At 41.3% G+C, this 17,058-nt stretch overlaps 1 protein-coding gene across 1 annotated transcript; it reads right to left on the reverse strand.

Moving 5' to 3' along the window:
- Positions 1-255: 255 nt before the first annotated feature.
- On the reverse strand, positions 256-16,009 carry LOC142378451 (uncharacterized protein C4orf54-like). The gene is made up of 2 exons (XM_075462973.1): positions 11,581-16,009; positions 256-6,204 (listed from the first exon to the last, which is right to left on the reverse strand). Exon 1 carries the CDS (start codon positions 15,907-15,909, stop codon positions 11,605-11,607), a length of 4,305 nt encoding a protein of 1,434 aa, XP_075319088.1. The 5' UTR covers positions 15,910-16,009; the 3' UTR covers positions 256-6,204; positions 11,581-11,604.
- Positions 16,010-17,058: the final 1,049 nt, after the last annotated feature.

A 17,058-nucleotide genomic window follows, 5' to 3' on the forward strand; every position in this document is an offset into this window, starting at 1 on the left:
TCTATAAAAGTAAAACGAGAAGAAACAGATGCAGAAGGGGAAAAACATCCAAATACATCCAAAACAACAGACTAGAATGATATACTCATCTTAGTCAAGTTCACAACCATGTCAGGGGAAGGAAATGAAATGTTTGATTGATGAAACAGGTGCTTGTTGTTGTGAAAATAACCAGAATTTTAACTTACCCCGAGAAACACAGTGCAATTTTTTTCTGTCTTGTTTACGTATTTCTTTATTTTTTTATATATCTTTGATGTCATGAATCACCATTTAATATTGTACCCTATTCGAATAAACATTTCTATCATAACAGACTGAATGGAAACATTCTTTCCCCAGGGCAAAAGCTGATTTGCTTCTTTCGGTTTGTCTTTCTATGTGTACGAAGACTCATTAAACTTATGAAATGTGGGTGAAGGAGGTATTCATTCAATTTTGATATGGATAGTGCACTGGATCTGGAAGAGGATGGTGCTCTCCAAGTGCCGTCTTAGTTATTAATACAGTTCGTATCAGTTTCAAACCTTTTTGGCTCGCCAGGTTGTGAAAAAGCCCTTTTACTCTTCAGTTCAGGTGGTATAGACAGTTTTACCTGCCTAACGAATTTTATACATCTTCAAAGTGTTGAAATGAAATGAAGCATTTTTAAAACTTAACTAATCGTGAACAAAGCTAATACTTGCTAACCAGGAAAACCTAATAAAGGCTGCCACATTAGAAAGTTTACTTTATTGCTACCCTTAACCACAGACACGCGATATAAAACTAATACTTTCAGGATTTGCTTCTTGATGAGATCTCTAAAAGGGAAAATTATGGTATGATTTCCATTTTGTTTATGTCAGGCACACCTGTTTTGAAGATAACAACATCCGATTCAAATACAAGTAAGCCTCAGACTAATTCGCATGAACAGAAACATGTTCAGTGAATTGAATTTTGAATTTATTGCAAACACATGTAGGCTTGTCAGTCTACTTTACAATCATTCATCATATACCTTACATTCAGTTGTGTAAGTGCACCCATGGCACTCACTTCTCTTTTCAGGTTTGTCCCTCCACTTTCATCCCGACATCCGCCTTTTTCTGAGGCAGCCACACAGCCACGTGGACAGCATCATTGAAACAGACTGTACCACTAAATGACTCATAAGCCATGAAGACGTTTCATTCAAATGTGTGCCCCATTTCTTAAAACATTCACGCACTACATGCACTTATCTCAGACCGTCTAATCTTCACCTCTACTTAGCCCTCTCATAACTTAAAAAAAAAGATGAAAAGCACTGATACCGTTATATACTCAGATTTGATCTAGAAATCCTGGCAGGTATCCTCACATGCCATATGAATAACACAGAAAGACATGTCATGGGTTTTGAGTGTAATTTTTCTTTCGCAGTGACCCCCTGCTATAGTTTCCTCCCGACCCCTAACCTTTTTAAAATTAAAATAACATAGGAAATATGCCTAATGCATAATATCAGGTTCTGAAAGGGCTTAACTAAAATTTCATGACATACAATATTTGTTTCAGTGCAACTTTGGGGCAGAATTCTCCATTAGAAAGGATTAGAATTCGGTCCACATTGTGCTTCTAACGCCAGAATTGCTGCCATTTTTGGTGACAGATTAGTATCAATCTAAGTGCAATAAGAAGGTTATATTTTTCACAGATAATTTTCTTTTTTTTTTGCTCAAACTAAACTGGAATAAATGGTGTACTGGATTTAAAAAAATAGATTGTTTTTCTTTATCAAAACTAAATTTACCAGTTTTGGTATATAATGAAAATGAGCTAAAATAGAAAAAATGCACAACATGGCTCTCAGTTTGGACCTGTTCCTAATTAGAAAAGTTTCTTTCCCCCTAACTTTTTTTTTGTTTTGGTTTTCTCTTCCACATGTTTCCCATAAATTGACAATCAGTGGTCTCAACAGTTTTACTTAAAACTACTGTCAACAAATTTAAGCAACAATGTACCTCAAACTGCATCAAATTTTTAAAACTATTTGCAAAAGTTAACAGATCTTTCATACCACTGCATTGATTGATCATAACAAAATGAACTCTTGGGCCAACCAATTTTACATTAGGCGTGTTGTCCCAGAGGCAAAACAACATGTATTTTACATGGAGGTACATAGACTGACCAGCAGCTCCAAATACCTTTAATTTGTGCTTTGTTTTTAAACATGCTGAGGAAAGAAAAAAAAAAAAGAAAATTTCCCATAGGCTTTATTTCTACATGGGTGCTGGTGTGACTGAGTAAAGCAAAACTCAAAAGGACAAATGAAGCCCTGCTGCATATTCAAATGAAAACAGGACAGGAAAAAAGCATCAGCACGTCACTGCACGGAGAGATTAAAGTGAAGAAATAAACATGAATTCTCGTCCAGATTTTATTGCTTAATAATCTGTTGTAATTTTTCAGAAAATCAAAAAAATGTACGCTGAGGAGGTCCTGAGAAGCTGGCATTGCTGTGAGTTAAGTGAAACGACACACTTCACACATGTTCTGTGAGTGCGCGATCTGCAGTGAAGTAACATGACTCCTTGTTGTACTCACAGAATGCTTAAATGCCACACATAACTCAAGGCCACAACCAGACGCACTCAGACGCACACACGCCCACTCCCATCTCATTACACAAAAGTGTAAACTGAGGCAACGCAAATAGAGGAAGTTATCCTCTAAATGTCTCAGCTGGCTCTGGCTCATTAGGCCCAACTCTACTTATAGTGAACTAAGTATACTGTTAAACCTGAGTCCCAGCTCTGTTTCATCGGAGCAACACACATGGTGTGTTTCTCTTCCACCCTCATGTAACATATGAGGAGTGTGCTTTTTGAAATGTAAACCGCTCCACACAACATATGCATTCTGCAGCTATTGGCAGCATTTTGTGAGTCACGACAAAGAAGCAACATAGACTGAAACACGAGCCACTGACTGACATGGGCATTTGATTAATTTCATTCATGGGTATAATACGCAGCAATGCCAGATGCATTTCATGTGACTTGTTTTACTTCGATCATCTTTAAAATGTATTAATATTGAAATATAATACTTTCAAATCCTCTTGTGACCAAACTGGAGGTTGTGATTCAACGTTCACTGCACACAAATGGTCCCTGTTCTCTGATAATTATTATAAAAAAATCAAAAGTAGGATGTGTTTACTTTATTATGCAATATAAACCTACTTAACTATGTAACTTTTAGAGAACAACAAACATTTTGGACCAAGCACAATTTATGTTGTTGTTTCTAAGGTAGCCGAAGTCTCTTCCTTTAAAGACGCCAAAGATCATCATGATCCTCTTCGGCCCATCTTAATAGTCCTATTAGGCTCCCAGAAATCTTAGAAATACTAAACCTTTAAAGGTTAAAAATCAACTCTTAACAACACCAAACATATCTTGTTTGGTATCTATGCTATCCTTTTTGTTTTACAGCTGTTAAACCATCTATTTCCCTCTGCTGGCACAGGTGGCTGACAAGTCTCTCTACTTATTGACACATTCTCAATATTTCCTGGAGCCGCCTAAGGCGTTCCAAGGCCAGATATTGCACCTTATGTAATCCCTTCAAGGTATTCTGGATCTGTCCTGTGATCTCTTTCCAGTTGGACGTGTCTGGAATATTGCCACGAACATTAGAAGCCTGAACAAGAGCCTGACTGATACAGTCGATGCCAATATTGATTTTAAGGAGAATAAATTCAGATTAATAAATAGATGATTTAGATTTAGATGAATAGATTTAGATCATATACATATATAGACCCCAATTGACACTACACCACCAACTCTGGAGTGAAGCATAACATTGTGCTTCATGTCGTGCAGACAGTACTGCGAGAGTAAATGGTAGAGTTATACCAGACATCGTTTTCTGCATTTTATGTGTAAGAAAATGTTCATTTCAACACAAATTGGATAATATAGACAATGATATTCTAAACCAAGCCTGTACCAGCCAGTAAAATACCCTGTCCAGTTTTAGTCTCGAGCTCTTTTAAACATGTAAGACCAAAAAATAATTTTCATGGCTCTTTCTTGATGATTTTGACCGATGATGGTCTCATTTGCATCAACAAGTGAAGGACAGACGTTTCAGATATGATCAAATATTTTTACACTATTATCCACAGCTTTGACAAATGGGGTGGGCTGAAAAGTAGGTTGACTTGTAAAGTGAGAGGTTTCGAGTTTGACAATTCAGTGTATCGCCACATGGAGCTAACCTCCATTTATAAACCTCCATTTTACGCTCACAAACCACCAATTTATTTGTGCCTTTCAGTGAGTAAATCACTTATTTCTACACTCAAATTTTAGCTAGAAATTCTGTTTGTGAAAACCACAAAGTAAGTTGGATGTGAGGCCTAAAGGCTGATTCTTACTCGGCGCAACCTCACTCTTACTAGCTGGTCGCAAATGGCGCAAACGGTCACGTGACCCAAAATTCCGCCACGCCCCCCGTCGCAAGCTACAAAATCCTCGCGCGGCGCAAGGGCGCGCACACAACTTTTTTTCTGACTTCGCGCGCGCTCAACCAGAAACAGCTGACCAAGAAAAAGAAAACATGAACACTACAGAGACCGCGGTGACCGAGAGGGTGCGCCTCTACAAACATCTGTACGGCACGTCTATGAAGTTACACTGGGACAACGTTTGACAAAGTTCGTCTTGTTGCAAAGGACGAACATTCCACCTTCTCTTCTGTTTTTGCCGCAGCTGCTTAGCTCTGAGATACATATACAGTTCTACACCCAGAGTAAATTCATTCCGCATCAGATGTGCCAGCCTCTGCTGACGTGACACCACAGGTGGCATTGTGTATGCTTTCTTCGTATGCTTTTCAGCTTGTTTCCTCAACAGTGACGCCCGCTGGTCTGGAGAGAACTGCAAATGTGACGCATACTCGGCGCAAACTGCGCTTATGAGCTGAAGGAACTGTGAAGAGGCTGGCGCTTTCGATGACGTCATTAATGGTTCTCGAGCCAGAACAGTTGCGCGGTTGCGCCGAGTAAGAATCAGGCTTAACTGTAATGTAGTTTGATGCCCCGTGGGAACATGTTAGCCCACGTCTGTCTGAACTATCAGCTACGAGCATCCTATAAGTCCACAAAAGTCATGGTCTTTCCGAGATTCCTGTCCACTTATTCAGCTGGTCCCTGGTTCCACAATCAGGATCAGGAACAACATCGAGGAATGCACCTTTAAGCAATCCCACAGATACCCGTGATAAACAGAGCCTCGAGCATCAAGGAAATCTCAACCAGCCGTGGAGCCTTTCCCACTAAAGGGACTTAGGAATGACTAACTGACTTTGTTCTTCCACAAACTGTCCAACTCTGGCCAGTCTACAGAAGAGGACTCCAAAATGTGACAATTTCCAGAGTGGAAGTCAGCAGCCAGAAGCTTGATTTTGTTGCAATGCTGTGTTTGGCCACTGTGATAAACTGACTGTATGACTGACAGTAAATCCACTTCTCTTCATATGAACAAGTGTGATGAGACAATATCACAGCAGGTACTGTAAGTTTCCATCTTACTTTACTATTGTAATACCTACACTGAAAGCTGCGAGTGACAAAGAGTCTTAATGGTTGAACATCTATTGACAAGCAGGCTCTTTTATAGTAGAGTCAATTTCAAAGTTATGGTCACAACAGACCAAGAGAGATTCTAAATAGAAATGATTTGAGCATGTTGACTTTAGTGGTAGGGCTTTTTATTTTTCATATATCTAACCATTCATTTTGAAGAGCAAGTGTGTGATATATACATATGTATTTTTCTAGATTAATATATTTTCACTTCAAATGCGTGGCAACATTGAATCTGATTAACGAAATGGTAGCTTGGCCACAACTAAACACTTTATTGTAACGGAACCGACTTGTTTCCTTTTGAATATACTGCAGGGCACAAACAATAACTAAACAGAGATCAGACTTCTAGGCCTGAATGGAAAGTATTACAAAGCCAATTTATATAAGAACATCACCCTGAGGGCATGGTTGAATGTGTTAACTACAAAGTGCTACAATGCACACAATAAGCAAGGATAAATAACAGTACAGCACGAGGGCAGAAGGTGATGGTAGGAGATGTCTCGGGCGTAGATTGCAGGGATGAAAACTGCACTTACAGTGAATGGAGGCAGATTCCTCAGCAGAGATATCTAGAGATGACAAAGAAGACATAACATGAGTGTAAAGCTCAGATGCAGCTCAAATGAAGGTCAGACTTTACAGGAAAGATGTGACTTGATTTTGGTTAATTTGTGTTAAACGTTGTTGTGAGCTGTTGAAATTCACTGGCTTGTCCTGAACCAGCTGACCAAATTCAGCCAAATCACTGCTAGGGGCATGCAAGTCGATTTGTTTACATTGAAGTTATGGAGGTAGGCAGTGATCTCCACCTCCTTCTCCCCGTTTAGGCAGAGGCAGAGGGGGAGGGGGCTATAAAAAGTTGACCCCCTCACAGTCCCACAGATTTGCTTCCAAGCTGGAGCTGCCGCAGCATCTGATCTCTCCGAGCAGCTGTCCTCTCCTCGCATCAGCACAACAAATACTTTGCATTGCCTGACCTTTTCCTCCTGCATCACTATCTCAGCCATGCCCCGATGTCCCTCCACCCGACACACCACCAACAGCTACACATACACACACACTCACACACACACGCTAAGCTCCCCTCACACCCTTACTCAACCCCATACTAGGCCCCTGCTTGCCACGCACCCAGCTGACATGTATCCCTCATGCTCATGCAGTTGTATTATTGCTCTGTCACATTAGCTGAGAATGGACTTTGACTACGTGTAAGTGTGTATATATATGAGTGTGTCAGAAACAGGGAATGGATTTTATTTTTTGGGAGGGGGTGGGCTGCAGTATGCCGCACAGTGACAAGATTTAGAACCACAAACATGGGGAAGGAGCCAACATGAAAAACCATAAAACATTCAGCTAAATTTGATTAATTTGGTTGACTGATATTCACTTGTGCTCTATTTCATTATGCTCCTATTTAAGATGTACATCTATTTAAGAAAAGGTATACATATGTGATTTTTGGGAAAATTTTAATAATAAAACCTCAAATCAGAAAAAGTTTGACCAATATAGAAAATACAGATAAGAAGTGAAAGTAATTTAAACTTTTCCATTTATCTTTATTTAATTTCTGGCAGTATGATATGAACATTTGATAGTTTGTCTTGCCCGTTTCATTAAATTTGTTAATACACATTCATTATAGCGTCTGAGGCCTCCGACACACATTTTGTGAACGGGCCATTTTTATGGGCATAGAGGTGAAAAAAATATTGTTGTAAATCATGACTTGGTACAAAGCAGTATCCACAAAGGTCTTTGAGGAGCAAAGATGGGAAGAGGATCAATTGTTTGTCAATTACTGTGTAATAAAATAAAAAACAATGTTCCCCAGAGAAAGATTAAGAGGGATTTGCATATTTCTCCTTCGACAGTAACCTTGACCAGAGGAATCACCAAATCCTCTGGGTTGGGGGGCATCGGAAATACACCATCACACTGTGGAAATGCATATTATCAGATATAAGAAAGTGCTACTTTATGCTTGTCCGAAGACCATCCAGACTTTTATTAGCCGTAAGTATAGGATAGTATGGAGTAGTATCGGTGCTCTTAGCAAAGCTCATTTACACTGCTGCGTTAATGCAAAGAAGTACATTGAGGAAGGTGGCCTGTCCGAAGTCCTGACTTGTCCCCAACAGGGAATGTGTGGAGAATTTTGAACGGAAAATGTGAAGGAGATGACCAAATATTGTTTCACATTTCATGACTCGTTTGGAAGAATGGGGCTAAATAAGAAGAAATGGCAATATCACATTGTGGTAAAAATACATTGCCCCACCTTTTTAGTAGCCTGGGCGAAAGCCGACTGTTGACTCCGTCAAACAGTCTGGAAAAACCCAAGAGGAATCCGTTTCCATGGAGGGTGGGACCTTACTCAGCAAATTAAATTAATTGGAGTTCCCTTAACCAATCAGTAATGTTTAGAAAGGATGTAGGTTATGCGCCGATGTTCATGCTTACTCTCGCGAGGCTCTAGCTCGCGAATCACGCTTCCCACATCCGCTTTCATTATACCGGTAAATCAAACTTTTCCCAAAGCCAGTTGGAAGGAGAGCTACGACATCCTTGCCACTAACAAAATTGAAGAGGCATTCCTCTTGCTCTTGTTTTAATTGTATAATGCTCTCCAGAGTGGAGACAACTTCATGGATAGCTTCTAGCGTTCTTCCGTCGCCATGTTTATTTCCGCTGCGGTTGAACTACAATTATATGGACTACAATGGACTCCGCGCGTGAGTTCTGCGTCACCACTCGCAACTGTTTGCTGATTGGCAAAACACTGAGCGAACCGAGGTAGGGGGATTTGGCCAGACTATGTGCGGAGCCAAAATCTTTGGACGGAAGTACGTAGGATGGCGTCGCCAGGCTACCTTTTTAGTGTTGCAAGGCTGAAACGTTGGAACTGATGTTCACTAACTACTGACAGGAAGTTGTCATGACAATCATGAAATATATCACTTTCATACAACTATATCATGTGCAATGAAGTAAAAAGCAGAATAGATGTAAGAATTGCTGCTTTTGTTGTTGTTTCCATCCCTATACCAAACTTTTTCCGATTTACGGTTGTAAATAAACAGAAAAAGCACTCATGTGATGGATCGTATCAACATTGGTTGATTTTCACATAAGTGTTAAAGTAACTGTTTCAATGGAACAAACTCATAGCTGATGTCAAAGATCAAATGTCTGCACTGAAAAAGGCCTGATGAAGTTAACAAAACACCAAAGTAGGACACTCAATATGATGAGTATGTCAGGTGTGTGTCAGTAAATGTGTCAGCATGACGACATCTCATTTCATGAAACTGACATGAACATGTGAGTTATTTTTTCCCGTAACTTTTTTTACACCTTTTTGTTCAGCGCACATAGCCCCAAAAGTAACAACATATATGAATACACTCTCATAGCAAGTTTTAATAGTGGAAAAACAACACAGCTGGATGATGTTGCAGTGGAATTATGTATGCATGTCACCTATCTAACCCAAAACTTTTTATCACCCAAACGGTATTGTTTGGTTAAGAGATTAAAACTACATGGGTAGGTTAAAGCATTAAATACTTCCTGGTTAGGTTTGGGCAATGGGCTTGTGCTTGGTCTGGGTTTAAAAAAACATTGTGGCTTCCCTTAAGATAGTACATTTCACAGTCTGCCACATGTAGAATGCACTTTTTTGGTTGAACGTGTGACGAGTCCCTGTCATATCTGAACATTAAACATGGTGCAGGCAATTAAGAGGTTTCACTTAAGTTCCAAAGGCAACATTAGAATCTCCACTGCAATGGAGTGTACCTTTGTTGTAAATGCAAAGCATTCATGTATTTGAAACAAGCGAGAATACTCCATTAGACTGCAACATCAGCAACATGCAGCATGCTTTGGAACTATGACATCCAAATATGCTAGCATGCTAAATGTAACTATGATATGAAATGATGAAACTAAAGTGGTGGGTGGTTTATGGATGTTACACTGGGAACAGATAGACTTGACTGTGGAATATTTTCCAATGTATCACAAAGCATTACATGGTTTCTTTGTAAAACATATGGCTGAATCGTATTTGTAGCTAAATCTATACATTACAGCAATTATGATGTGAAATTAAAACCTCAATCTCTCATTGCACTGGAAACAAGATCTGACAAACTCTTGCCAGAGAGTTTGTCAGAGAGTTTGCCAGAGAGTTTGTATGACTAAAATATAACTAAAAACATGAATGAATGCTACAAAGGATCATATTTATCCCTAAAATATTGTCATATTTTGGTTTGTTAGTTCTGTACCATGTGTGGCCCACATTTTTATAGGGAACCTAAATTATTCTGTGATTTGGCTCAATAAAAAATGACTGTCCTTTATTAGAAATAAGATAAGAGGTATCAGGTAAGAAAAATTGTTCAGGCTTGTTTGAGTTTTATGAAGCATCACATACAAGGAACGAACACATTAATAAACTGTAATGCTATATGAGAAATTAAAGCATTTATAAGTGATTAATAACTAGCCGTAAGGTGTCACTAGCTGGAATAGTTTCCTGTGACACCCTGAGAAAAAACTGTGTAAACAAACTCGTCTCACTCTATTAAAATAGCCCGACGATGTGTAATGTAGAGAAAAGCTCTAGGCTGTGGATGAAAATCCAATCTCCTTGCAAGTCCAGCCAAGTTCAGGAGAGTCAGGTTACCTGTCATGAAGCTACTGCATGTCTATTAACACTGGCATGTCAGTGTAAGGTGGCCAAGCTGGACTGCTGTTTTAGCAACATTTACACATAGAAATGATGAAAAACTCAGGCAAAATCACTACTTAGGTCTTTAAACAACTGGCCTCTAAGCACAAATGTGTAAAAGGACCTTCAAGGAATAAGTCGCCAACACTGAAAGAGACACACAACAATTGCAAACCATGCAGGAATGATTTGTGACAGTTGTTTGTGTTCAACTGTCACCAATGTTTTGCATCATATGTCACTTCACGGTCATCTTTCTTCTCTTTGTGTGAATCTCTGGCTCATGTTGGTCATATGTGTCTTGACCTGAGCGTGTGGAGTATTTGAATTGTTTGATGAAAAACATGAAGACATTATCACATTTTTTTGTAATGTTTGTTCTTTCCAACTAACACTGCAACTTCTGTCATACTGTTTAAAAACAAAGATTCGTGCTTCAAAAATACTTTTTTTTAAAACACAAAGCTGCACTGGCCCTTTAATTTTCTGAATGTTGGAAAAGAAAAAAATGTATTTGTACTTTTTGCAACCAAATTACCAACTCAGAAAGCATGGCAATATGCTAACTGTCAACTTGTTAAAATTGAGAAAGTTCCCATGAAAGGAAAACAGAAGTAAGGGGAGCAGTTGGCTCTGATTGGTCATCTGCGAAGGGCCAAATCAGGCACTGCCCACAACTAGATGCAGAGTTAATATACAGCCCCCCTGAGTGCTGGATATGTCATTAACATTTTTCTTTATCATTCTCCAGGACATTACAGAATGTAAATAAAATGCCATGAAGAATACCTACAAGCATTTTTTTAATTGTGACATCCACTGAATGATATATCATATACAAACATTTAAATATCAAATCTGACTTAATTAGACTTGAAAATGCACTTCTTGAGACATTGAAAATAGCTCAACTATGCATAAACTAAATTGAGTGTTTTTTAAAAATGTTCAGATTACTCTTCTCACCCATCTACGATTTAGGATAAAATACTTTTACATGAAAGGACATTTTTTGTGTGGTCAAGATGACGGCTCACTGCAACAGAAGGTATTTCCATGTTGGAAACAGTAACGACAGCTTGTTCACACTGACAGACATAAAACAGGAGCAGTGACAATGACACACTCCAACACTGCGTCCCCCATGCACACTTAAACTGCTGCTCTGAATTAGCTTGTGGAATTTGAGCAGACTTACAGTTACGAAGAGAGGCTCTCTTGGTCACCGATGCTCCACTACAAAGCTCATCGTTTTTCCATCAAAGGAGGGCGGGGCGATGATTCTTGGACCCTGCTGTGTTGTGATGCTGATGAGCGGCTTTCTCTCAGAGCTCGCTACATTTCCTCTTGTGGTCACGTGTCCTAAACTCACTGGAAGGTGCAGTGAACCTTGTGGAGCTTCTCCTGTTGCACTGTAATACATGCTTTCTGCACCTGCCGTGTTGCTCTTTTTGCTCTTTTTGCTCTTTTCTCCAGGTGCATCCTCTGAGTTACACGGGGACTGTGGCATCACTGCCTGGGCCGCCAAAGTGGGTGAGGGGATGAAACCGGGGTATATCATGTAGGTGGGGGCGTACGCTGCTGGCCTGAGAGCCAAGGGAGACAGAGAGAGAGGCACAGGTGTGACAGGTGCCACAGGTGAATGAGACATGGGTACATCCACGTACTGGCCTGTCTCAGGGTCAAACAGTCTCTTTGTTGTGGCCTGTATGGGAGTGTCCACCAAATAATAATGTCCAGTTGCGGGATCCAAAAGCATCTTGCGCTGGGTTGGTGAGACTGTCTCTCTAGTAGGGGACACAGTGGGGACAGAAGGAGAGAAACACAACACCTGTTGTTGTTTTAGAGGACTTATTACTGCTCTTGAGTGATGGTAGATGGTTGCAGCTGGGTACTCCATGATTAAAGGGGACTTCTTCTGCTTAGGTCCTTTGGTGACACCTGCATCCACTCTACTGAAACTTGAATTGCCCTCCCTTGTAACAGGCTCTTGATTCAACAGTTTGGTCTCATACGCATGCCCCAGCCCTGGCATAGTTAAATAGTTCTCAGAGTCTGAGCATCTCTGTGTGACGGAGGGATTAGTGGGACTGATTTTGGCCTTACCCTGCTCCTCCACCTGGTCATGTTTCGGCGGCTCTATTTTCACTGACAGGGGAGCCACCGGTGTCTTGAAGCTTTTCATAGTTGATGATGTATTCTGAAAGGAGCTTTGTGGAAGGGAGTTATTGTCTGAATTAATGCTGACACGGTTCCTATTGCCAAAATGAAGGACGCTTTTGTTAGTGAACGTTTTACTTTGTTGTGACTGTGTTTTAAAAGTGTCATTGTTATATGGGACATGTATGATATTTAGAGCTTTTTTATCTCCCTGTGGCTTCCCTGTTTCTGCAGTGTTTGTTAACGATGGAGGAATCCCGACAGTGTTTGTTGCCTCCAGGTCGTCCACTCCCTGCTCCTCACGAGCAATGAGTGACAACACGTGGCTGCCTGTGACAGGCTGTGGGGCTTGAGTTTTACGCTTCCATTCCTTTTTATCAAAAACATACAACTGCTCCATTGTTTTGACTGCAGCTCTGAGCTTCTCCAATGCATCCTGTTTTGGCACTGGAGCCTCAGTTCTCCTCTCAGAAGTTTCACCTGTGAACTTGTCCTGCCTCTGTTTTGCCAGTTTGGCTTCGAGGGGTTGCATCTCAGACTGATCAGGATTTCCCTGCTTACTTATAACAGTGGGCCCTCGGCTAGCGGCACACTGTGATGTATTTTCGCTTTGAGATGTTTCAGACGGGGCGTCTGCCTCCACTTGTGTTTGCGATGCCTCCATTGTATGTGATTTCGCGTTTGTTTTAACAGAGTTGCATTTAATCACAATAGGAGATGGTAGTAAATGTTTGACTGACTCCACTTTGGCCTTTTCCTCAAGTTTATCAGTTACTTGGGAAGATTTACTGTCACTATTATCCAAAGCAACAAAGCGATATGAGCTTTTTACTAATTTACGTACATCCCTAACATGATATATTGGTGTTTGAAACTTGCCCTTGGTGTCCCTTATGTCTCTAACAGTGAAGTTTGGAACCTTATCTGCTGCAGACAAAACATGGCATTTGTTATTATCTGCTGCCCTGAACATATTCATGTTAGAACTTATTTTAGGGGTTAAGAGATTTGCAATATTCAGTGTGCAGCCTTTATTTTCTTTCACACTTCTCAGGCATATTTTTATCTCAGGTGTTTTGCCCCCCTTCTCGTTTTCTTCTTTGCCCTCAGTGTTTCGATCATTGCACTTTTTAGGCTCTTGTTCACATTGCTGTGAACCTGTAGGTGCACCTGTGTCAAGTGTGCGTTGCGCTAGATTATCTGTAAAGTTTTTGTCATTTGAAAGGAGCTGGCAGCTTGGAACAAAGAGCAGTTTTGTCAGCATGCTGCTGGTGTCTAATCCTTCCTTTGCAGCGGTCTGTGAATCAATTGCAGATGCAGGTTCAGCGTCTTTCACAGGGAGTGGCTCATCTTCTTTTAATGAATTAAATGCACTACTTTGACTATGTATTAGTGGTGCTTTTTGGGGCACTTCTTGTCCCTTTTCTGTATTATCAGGGGCTTTGCTGCCGGTCATCTCCTCAGCAAGCCCACAGGAGCTGGATCTGCTTCCCTCTACGTGTTCATCATCAGTTGAGTTAACAGTAAATGCTGAGCCAGACTCTGAGGTTTGCCTTTGCCTCATTCTGTCTTGATCCTTTGTATGAAAACAGGGTGAGCCTGCGGGGTATGTGTCACGGATCTCACCCCTCTCCATTTTACGCTCCTGTTCAAACTGCATCTTTTTGGAAATCACATTTTTTAAAAGACTTGATGCAAAAATTGCTCTCTTCTGTGTGTCCCCTGTGCTATCTGTGTGATGACACTGCATCTCACACCCCGACCTGGCCAGCACAGTCCCGGTGACTTCATTCGGTCGGGCCTTCTTGGAGCATTTGGAACCCCTGCGTCCATCGTGGGATTCAACATTGCAGCGAAAGTTCAACGTGACTCCGCGCTGCGCTGGCTGAGCAGAGTCTTTCACTTGGATCTTTTTACAAGAAGATGATGCTTGTTGCGTAGTGTTCTTCTTGTTTAGGGAATACAGTTTCGTAGGTGGGGTTTTAAAACCGGTGATAGATTTACCATGCCTCCTACTATCCACAGGATTATTCATCTCCAGTGTTGCGCTGGAGGTCTTGTGCGCAATCACGCTGTGCTCTCCTGCTCTCGATATGTTTCCATAATTCCAGTCGACATATGTCGACCATTTATTTAGCCCATATTCCGACACAGATGATTCACTGGATGTGCTAAGATTTATGGCATCAAAGTATGGGCATGCCAAGCTTCGGAAAGACTTGGCGGTTAAGTTACGCACCTCTTTATCGGCGTCGTCCAGTTCACTGATAGAGCTGGACGCTCCGCTGGAATACTCATTAATATCTTTCCGTCTCAGTTTGGTTGCAAGGTGCTGACGTCCTGGAGCAGGGATGAAATATTGGCCTCTATCGCACGGGGGCCCCGCTCTGGCGCCAGAGCTCACAAAAGAGAAATGACTCCTGTCTGCAAAGTGTTTTGTGTACCCATGTGTACTGTTATCAAAGACACTGACAGGGTCGGTCACCGCTCTGGAAGATGTTTTAATGGATAAGTGAATTTTTCCTGCACCGTGGTCTCCACTTTGGTTTTTGCACACACTTTCATCTGAACTGGCGCATTTGTCCGAGTCACAAAGATCACTCTCCTCCTGCTCAGTGCTGACAACTGCTCCACTAAGATTAGACTGCAATTTTGCCTGACTCCTGCCCTCCAGAATCAAAGTACCCTCCTGAGTTTCATCGCTTTCAAAAGAAGCGTAATCCACAAAAGAATATACCAGGTTGTTGTCTTCAAAGTCCCAACAGGTCCCTCGCCCGAGGTCGTAATCTACGTCGTGGTCGAGCTCGGTCAACTGAATTTCATGCGTGGTGATATAGTGGGACTCGTCCTCCACTGTGTCAGAGCCGCATTGGTCGGACAGCACGGCGCTGGCGCCGTCATCGGACTCGGTCTTGCTGTTCAGATACATGTCCGTGTAGTGGAGCTCATCGCCACACACATGGTCCAGCTCAGTCAGGCGCTGCTTCTCATCCTCCGCGTCTTGATCAGTGTTTGGGAGTTGTGTCAGAGTTTCAAATGGAGACTCACCCGACTCGGGCTCGGGGACGGTGTCCCGCTTGTCCTCTGACTGCTCAATAATCTCATCTGAAGTGATTTTCCGTTCCTCCTGCTTTGAGCTGTCGCTTTTGATAACAGACAGCTGGTTTCCCTCACCAGTGAAAGTCACTTTTACCGTTTTCGGACCGTCAGGTTTCATGTCCAGATCCACATAGTTGGACTCGTTGCTGTTTGTCTCGGTGGCGAGGTCCTTACTCTTCGGCTTGTAATCACTCTTGTCGTGTGTGAGCAGCTTCCTGTCAAGTCCGGTGTCATGTCGGTAAGTGAGAGTTTTCTCCGCTGCTTCCATTTAGTCCGGTCTTACCGTCAGGTGGTCCTGGTTTGCGATGTTACTCTGACACTGGACGGAAAACTCTGCAGGCTGGAGCGAGGGGCAGCGAGGAGGGAACGTGTGTGTTTGCGTGTGTGTGTGTGTGTGTGTGTGTGTGTGTGTGTGACTGAGAGAGAGAGAGAGAGAGAGAGAGAGAGAGAGAGAGAGAGAGAGAGAGAGAGAGAGAGAGAGAGAGAGAGAGAGATGGGGTAGTCCCGGGAAAATCCCATGAAACTATCACGCATTTGGTTCATTGTGTCCTCTGAAACAAAATCTGCAGTTTTCAGCACTTCTGGAAGGACAGCGCCACTTCAGAGCCCCAAAAGTTACCTTATCAACATCAGGTGCTTTTACTTTTCTTAGGTTGTTAAATAACTTTTCATGGGGTACAGACGTGTAGAAACTTTATTATTTAGTTTTTTTTAAGTCACACTTTTTTAATTGTTAGCCTATATAGCAGGGATGAACGTACAGATATAGTTTTTTTTTTTGGAAACTCTTTTTCGAAATGTACAAATATAACCGCGCAAATACCATTTACACAATACAAAATGATAAAACGGCATCCACCTCATTACCAAACAGTGTACCAATACAAATTTATACAATAAGATTTTTATTGTCAGCTTACACTAAAATTGTTTTTGATTTTGGCAAAATCAAATTTTCATAAATCTTGAAACAAAAAAATATTACGAAGTAAGAAACTGGATTTTCAAGTGTGAATTTACATGTTCCCTGTCCGAAATTCATACATATATGTATATCACAAAGAGTGGTTATAGGAGTGGAGCAACCAATGACAACAAGCTTTATGACAGAACTGAGCAAGAAGTCGACTCACTGGTACACCTCACCAGGATAAGGACATTGGGATATCATTTGGAGAAGACAAATGTAGCCAAATGATATACAAGGGAGGGAAGATGACAACTGAAGAGGTTAAACCACCAGAGGGCAACCCATCAGATTATCAGTAATGTTACAAATACCTTGGGGTCCCATAGGCAAATGGCAACATTAAAAAGGAAGTCAGCCACAACCAAGTGCCAACAAAGGTAAGGCAGGCAAAGTCCAAGCCATCAACACGTTAGCCCTGCCAGTTATCAGATACCCCGCTGGTATTTT

Source organism: Odontesthes bonariensis, chromosome 4 (genome assembly GCF_027942865.1).
Source record: "Odontesthes bonariensis isolate fOdoBon6 chromosome 4, fOdoBon6.hap1, whole genome shotgun sequence".
Classification (NCBI taxonomy): domain Eukaryota; kingdom Metazoa; phylum Chordata; class Actinopteri; order Atheriniformes; family Atherinopsidae; genus Odontesthes; species Odontesthes bonariensis.